This window comes from Mchenga conophoros, linkage group LG4 (genome assembly GCF_057382185.1).
Source record: "Mchenga conophoros isolate Kocher_MC1m ecotype Shallow Benthic linkage group LG4, M_conophoros_male_GT1.1, whole genome shotgun sequence".
Taxonomy (NCBI): domain Eukaryota; kingdom Metazoa; phylum Chordata; class Actinopteri; order Cichliformes; family Cichlidae; genus Mchenga; species Mchenga conophoros.
In genome coordinates, this window is record NC_140529.1 from 37797770 (window position 1) to 37805266 (window position 7497).

Here is a 7497-nt window from a genome sequence, read left to right on the forward strand (position 1 = left end):
GTTATGATCTGACCTACCAAGTGGGGGGAGGGAGGAGGAGCTGTATGCATCCTTGACGTTAGCATACAGTAAGTCTAAAGTTTTCTCTCCCCTGGTGGGACAGTCCACATATTGTTTGAATGTTGGTAGTGTATTGTCCAGTGATACATGGTTGAAGTCACCCGAGATCACAATAAAGGCACTCGGGTGCTGAGTCTGTAGCCGAGCTATGGCAGAGTGGATAGTGTCACATGCAGCTGTGGGGTTAGCAGAGGGGGGAACATAAACAGCCACCAAGATGACGTGAGAGAATTCCCTGGGTAAATAATACGGCCTGAGTCCAACAGCACACAGTTCAGTGTCCGGGCAACAAATCCTTTCTTTGATTGTTATGTTGGCAGGGTTACACCACCGGTTGTTAACTAAAACAGCAAGCCCACCTCCTTTACGCTTACCGCTAGCGATGCTGTCCCTGTCCGCCCGAACAGTGTGGAAGCCTTCCACGGAAGCATTCTCATCGGGAATGTCCTGGTGCATCCATGATTCGGTGAAACACATCAGGCTACACTCTCGGTATTCCCTCTGACTCCGTACCAGTGCTGAGAGCTCGTCGATTTTACTTGCCAACGATCGCACATTTCCCATCACGATAGACGGCAGACACGGTTTAAACCTCCTCCTCGCTTCGAGCCTCCGCTGTCTCACCGTCACCTTTTTTCTTCTCTTCTGTCCTTGACCTCTGCATCCCCGATGTGTTTTCCTCCAAATTTCAGCTGGTACTTCTGCGGGCCTGGCCAGCGAGCCGGCCGGCATCAGGGCGATCAGCTGATCTCTGGAGTAAACAGTCCGTGCGTGTAGGAGATGTGCCGCGGTCCCGTTCCATGATAAAAGTAACAGTTCCACGGCCACCAGAAGAACAAAAACTCTCTCAATCCACATGATTGAGTAAGAGATAGAAAACGGAGGAAAATACAAGTCAGAAAAAAAAAGAATACGTAAGAAAAAAGAGCTAAACTAAGAGAAAAGCAGGAGCGACTGTAACAGGCTGCACGCTGGTTGGCGCATGCGCACTTAGTTATCACAGTTTTCATAGCCAGTTTCTCAGTTTAGTTATTGTACCTTTTGTCGCCTTAGTTTTCATGTTTGCTTCTGCCATCAGCCTAAATAAAGGCTCGTTTTTGGTTCAAGTTGAGTTCTGTCTCCTGCAGTGTGTACGTTTAGCAAACACATCGGCGTAGCTCGTCGTGACACTTTGTTGCCCTTCTAGAAAACGTCTTGTTACTTTCATTCACACCAAAGAGGCTGAAACTGATTAACAACCCTCTCTGCTTAAATGAGAAGATCAATAATCCAAGTTTAATTGACTTGATGCTTTACTCTAATCTTTAATTTTTCTGAGCAGTAATTTCTGAGCAATTCTATTCTATTCAATTCAATTCAATTTTATTTATATAGCGCCAAATCACAACAAAAGTCGCCTCAAGGCGCTTTATATTGTACAGTAGATACAGAGAAAAATCCAACAATCATATGACCCCCTATGAGCAGCACTTTGGCGACAGTGGGAAGGAAAAACTCCCTTTTAACAGGAAGAAACCTGGAAGCTGGTTCCACAGAAGAGGGGCCTGAAAACTGAAGGCTCTGCCTCCCATTCTACTTTTAAATACTCTAGGAACAACAAGTAGGCCTGCAGAGCGAGAGCAAAGTGCTCTAATAGGGTGATCTGGTACTACAAGGTCATTAAGATAAGATGGGGCCTGATTATTTAAGACCTTGTATGTGAGGAGCAGGATTTTGAATTCTGGATTTAACAGGAAGCCAAAACAGGGGAAATCTGCTCTCTCTTTCTAGTCCCTGTCAGGACTCTTGCTGCAGCATTTTGGATCAGCTGAAGGCTTTTCAGGGAGTTTTTAGGACTTCCTGATAATAATGAATTACAGTCGTCCAGCCTGGAAGTAATAAATGCATGAACTAGTTTTTCAGCGTCACTAAGAGACAGGATATTTCTAACTTTAGAGATGTTGCACAAATGGAAGAAAGCAGTCTTACATATTTGTTTAATATGTGCGTTGAAGGACATGTCCTGGTCAAAAATGACTCCAAGGTTCCTCACAGCATTACTGGAGGCCAAGGTAATGCCATCCAGAGTAAGAATCTGCTTAGAGACCATATTTCTAAGATTTTCAGGGCCGAGTACAATAACCTCAGTTTGATCTGAATTAAGAAGCAATTCTAAGGAGCTTGGAAAGAAAAGCGACTGGACTTCTTTAAGTTTCTTGAAGATGTTTCACCTCTCATCCGATAAGTTTCTCCACCAAATGATGGAGTCCCACATTTTAAGCCCTAGTGGAAGTTATCCCTTAAAGAGGTCCAACTTTTTTTTTTCTCCTTACATGATCATGACCCGAATGACCAAGAACCTATAGTGCAGAGACATACTAAGCAGTGTATGTATTGGGATCATCCTTTCAGCCAGACTTTTACTATTCATTGTTTAATTACAGTTTAGGGCGTAAAGGTGTAGATTTTGTTTGAAGCTGATGAAGTTTATGTTTGTGTGCTTCGTTCCTCCCACAGCTCCCCTGTAGCGTCCGAGTGGACTGTCGTGTTGGGGCGTCTGAGGCTAAATGGATCCAACCCCTTTGAGGTGACGCTGAATGTGACAAATATCAAACTTAGAGCCGATACCAACGTCAGCTCGTTGACGAACTGGCAGTGAAGGACAGTCTGAGTGGAGCTCAAATCCTCAACCCAGAATCAGCCTCAGGTGTGCAGGACTGCAGGAGATGATGGCTCTGCCCAGGGGTGGAGACCAAGGAACTCATCCTGTCATTCAGCTGCTTATCAGAAGCTTTAAACAAAGTTGTCTAAATGCTCCAAATGTTGAGAAACTAAATGAAACTCTTTAAAATGGTTTAAAACCCTTTGGTGGAAAATTTTAAGGTATTTTTATCAGCTTTGACTGATGAGCCTGTGCATTCAGATTTTGTCCTGATGACCCTAAAGCAGGGTCGGCAACCTGCGGCTCTTTCATCCTTATACTGCTGCTCCACACGGCTTGGGAAAATAAATTATAAGTATTTAATTGAAGTCTATTTTATTTGTGTTAGTTTTAAAAAAAATGTAGTTCTAAATTGAAACATTATTGTCATCTTGAAATATTAAAATAAAATTATATTTTATTATTTTTCGGCACTCAAAACAAGTGTCACATTCGCAGAAGCCGGTGTACCGGGCGAAACACCAGGACTTTCAACCCCAAGTATGGAGAAATGTAAGAGAACATACAACATTTAACGATACCTGAGCAGATTCATTTGCATTTACTTTTGACGAGAGTTGCCTACACAGCAAAATCTCCAGTGTTAAATTAACACTACAGAGTGTCCATATGTGTCCACTCCTCTGAGTGTTCAATATAACACTGTTGAGTGTTAAATGAACACTTTTGACAGTGTTATATTTTTAAAAGTAACCTAGTCAGTTCTGAAGATTTACAACGACTAACACTGAGCAGTGCTGATTTTCTAACACTGGAATATTTCTAACATTTTGAATTATTTTCCAGTGTTAGAAAATCAGCACTGCTCGGTGTTAGTAAGAGACTTTCAAAATAAACACACAGCCTTTGCTGAGAAGTATCCGGAGGGAGAAGAGAGAAAAAAAAAGCTGTTTCACAACTGATGCGGAAGGCTGGTCTGAGAAAAAAATCAATTCAAGAAGTGGATGAAGTCTGAAAATTCAGCTATGTATACAAGGTTTATGGCCGCTCAAGACATAGTCAGGTATTAGAAGCCGCACCACCACAAGAAGAAATGATTGCGCTGATACCACTAAAATGCCAGACACAGGAGGAGGACATTTGTGAGGCTGTGCACACATTGTGTGTGTGTGTGTGTGTGTGTGTGTGGGGGGGGGGGGGGGTCAGAATGTGAAACCATAAACGACTTCCCTAAACCTGGTGGTCTGGAAGTCCAGCAGTTCATCTAAACAAAAGGCACTTAGACTAAAACAGATGTAGATATGTTTATCCTACCACAAAACAATACGAGAAGGTACGACCTCTCACATGCTCCTAGGATGTGGGTGTGAACGGCAGAACACTCTGGAATGCACACAAAAGTCTTTGCAGACTATTAAGGATCAAACCTCTACCAACATGACATTAATTATAAAACTCTAAGCATATATGAGTAGATATTTCTTAGCATAAATGACAATCCAACAATATAAATCTAACATCTTCCATTGCTGCATTTGGCATTGCAGCTCCATTTGGGATTAGTCTGCGAGGAAGACATCGTCAGCATAGAGCAGTGGTTCTTAACCTTGTTGGAGGTACCGAACCCCACCAGTTTCATATGCGCATTCACCGAACCCCTCTTTAGTGAATTTTTTTTTTTTTTTCAAATTCAAGACATAGATATGTTTTTTTTACTGGTGCACAAAATGAGCCGTACATGAACATCACCTTGTTCAAAGAACAAAACCAACACAATGCATGAACTTACAACAAATTACATACCTGCAAATCAGTGTGACTTCTGCTGTTGCCTTTGAGAGACCAGTTCAGATATGCGTGGCTTCACCTTGGCAAGTGCCAGTCTCATGTCATTTTCACAGAAAAGTCTGTTCCTTTTCTTCGTTTTTATGTCCAGCATCGTCGAAAAGGATTGCTCGCAAAGATATGTTGTAACAAATGGTATAAAAAAAATCCACGGCTTTCTTAGCAATAATTGGATACTTGTCCATTTGTCGACACCAAAACGTTGAGAGTGTTGTTGTTCTGAAGAGTTGCTGTTGAACCTGGCTCTGCTGAATTTCAATGATTTCGTCAAGGTATTCATCATTGACATCTGCTGTCTCAACAGCAAACGTGAACGGCTGTCTCACCCATGCTGGATATGACTCTCTTGTAGGGAAATATCTGTCGAGAGACTTTGCAAGCTCATCTAAGTGCGTTGCAATTGTTTGCTTCAGTTCCGTGGATACAGAAACCTCTCCAATTCCAGACACATCTTCGACCTTACTTACACAGTTGTCCAGAAGGGGGAAGTTTGCAAAGTTGTTGTTCTCTGTTCGTCGTTTCCATAACGTTAGCTTTTTTTGAAAAGCCTTCAGGTGTTCTTCCGCTTCTATGATATTGACTCCACCACCCTGCATCTGCTGATTGAGATGATTGAGAGCTGCGAATATATCAGCCATGTACGCTAAAATGAGAATGAACTCAGGATTTTTGAAGCAATCTGCATGACAGTGTTGGTGCTCTTGCAAAAACAGGGCTAATTCCACACGCATGGCAAATACACGATTCAGCACCTGTCCCTGGGATAACCACCGAACATTAGAATGGTACAGAAGTACCTCGAATTCAGAGCCCATTTCTTCACACAGCTCACTGAAGATGCGGTGCCTCAGAGCACTATTTCGCACATAGTTCACACATTCCACCACGGTTTTTAATACTTCTGTCATTTTTGGAGGCAAGGTTTTTGTTGCCAATGCATGCCTGTGCAAAATACAATGAGTCACAATGATGTGTGGTGCATCGGCTTTTACTAGCGCACCAAAACCAGAGTTTCTTCCCAGCATGACGGGAGCTCCGTCTGTACAAACTGCAGAAACCATGTCCCATGAAAGATTGTTGTCTCCGAAGAAGTCATCCACAAGCTTCTTCACATCGGCTGCCTTAGTTGTTGTTGTAAGAGGCTTACAAAATAAAAAATCTTCTTTTATCATGTCATCTTTCACATAGCGCACAAAAACAGTAAACTGGCTTAGATTAGCAACGTCTGTGCTCTCATCGAGCTGAAGGCTGAATTTTGCCGGGCTTGAAATCAGATCGGCGACTACTTGAGCCAAGATGTCTTTACTCATGTCTTCTATTCTGTCGCTGACGGTGTCATTTGAAAGAGGAATTTGTGATAATTTACCTTCGGCCGCTGTTCCAAGTATCAGATTTGCCATCTTTAACGCGGCTGGTTTCACGAGTGTTTCACCAATGGTGTGTGGCTTGCCCTGCTTTGCGATCAGGTAAGCAACTTCGTACGATGCTGTGAGGATCGGTTTGTTAACGGGTACAAATCCAAGAGCAGGCAGAGTGGGCCTTTCATCGAATCTGGCTCTCTTCACCTTGAATTCAGCAAGTGTTGTGTTCTTGTATTCCCCGTCTCCATGCAGCTTCAAGAAGTGTTCCTTTAGTTTTGCCGGTGCGAGACTAGAGTTGCTCAACTTGGCGTTGCAAATCATGCAGATAGGACGCTCACTCCCATCACGTTCCGTGATACATGTAAATCCATACTGTACATATTCGTCCAACCACTTTCTTTTTTTGCCCGACATAGTTAGTATGGATTAAAATGTTAAAAAAAAAATCACGCGAAGTACTACCACGACATTCACATGTTGACTACTGCGCGCGCTACATTCCCCGCAGGCCTGATTGGCCAAGCAGTGTAGCATGATCGTCTGCAGCCAGTGATGGCCAGAAGGGGGCGTGTCATCACAAATTTACAAGATAATTCGGGCGTGGCTGGACCTCTGCGACCTCCGCAGTGGAGGCTCTGCCGAACCCCTGAGACCGACTCACCGAACCCCTAGGGTTCGATCGAACCCAGGTTAAGAACCACTGGCATAGAGGAATGTCCAAGGGTGGGCTTCTTGGAGGTAAGCGGTCATGGTGTCCATGCAGAGGATGAAGAGAAGCGGGGACAGTGTGGAGTCTTGGTGCACACCCACGGTAATGTTGAAAGGTGGTGATGTTCCCAACGGGCTTCTGACTGTGCTGGCCACGTTTCTGTACAAGGGCTTGATCCAGTCGACGTAGGCCTTGGGGACCCCGTGTGATGGGAGAGAGTGCCAGATCAGGTCATGAGGGACTCGGTTGAAAGCCTTTTCCAGGTCAAGGAAGGCCATATGGATGGTCTTGGTCTTCTCTCGGTGCTTCTCCAACAGCAGGCGGGCGGCATGGATGGCATCTATTGTGCCGCATCCTTTGACGAAGCCACACTGGTTGGGCGTTATTGGGACAATTTCTCGCAGCCTGGCAGCAATGATCTGCTTGAATACCTTCATGGTGTGGCACAGGAGTCGGATCGGGCGGTATTTGCAACAATTGGCCATGTCGCCTTTGCCTTTCTAGATGGGCACTGTGGTGCTGGTTGACCAGGCTGCAGGGACAGCCCCATCTCTGACGATGTTGTTGAACAGGTCGGTGAGGACTGAGATGCCCTGGCGGCCGAGTATCTTCCAAACTTCGGCTGGGATGTCGTCTGGTCCAGTTGCTTTGCCATTCTTCATTTTCTTGGCAGCGGCTTTTACTTCCTTGATGGTAACTGGGGGTCCTGGGACGGAGTCTGTGCTGTGGATTGGCTGATGGGGGAACTCCACATTGCAGATATCCGAAAAGTACTTGGTCCAATGTTTGAGGATGGTGGGCGAATCGTGGAGGATCTGATGATTGGCATCCTTGATATGTTTGACCTGGCTGGTGTCCTGTGTTGCTCGATGGCGGTTTTT

At 44.5% G+C, this 7497-nt stretch overlaps 1 protein-coding gene across 1 annotated transcript; it reads right to left on the reverse strand.

Moving 5' to 3' along the window:
• Positions 1 to 4596: 4596 nt before the first annotated feature.
• On the reverse strand, positions 4597 to 6228 carry LOC146576755 (protein FAM200C-like). The gene is made up of 2 exons (XM_085272527.1): positions 5547 to 6228; positions 4597 to 5189 (listed from the first exon to the last, which is right to left on the reverse strand). Exons 1-2 carry the CDS (start codon positions 6226 to 6228, stop codon positions 4597 to 4599), a joined length of 1275 nt encoding a protein of 424 aa, XP_085128653.1.
• Positions 6229 to 7497: the final 1269 nt, after the last annotated feature.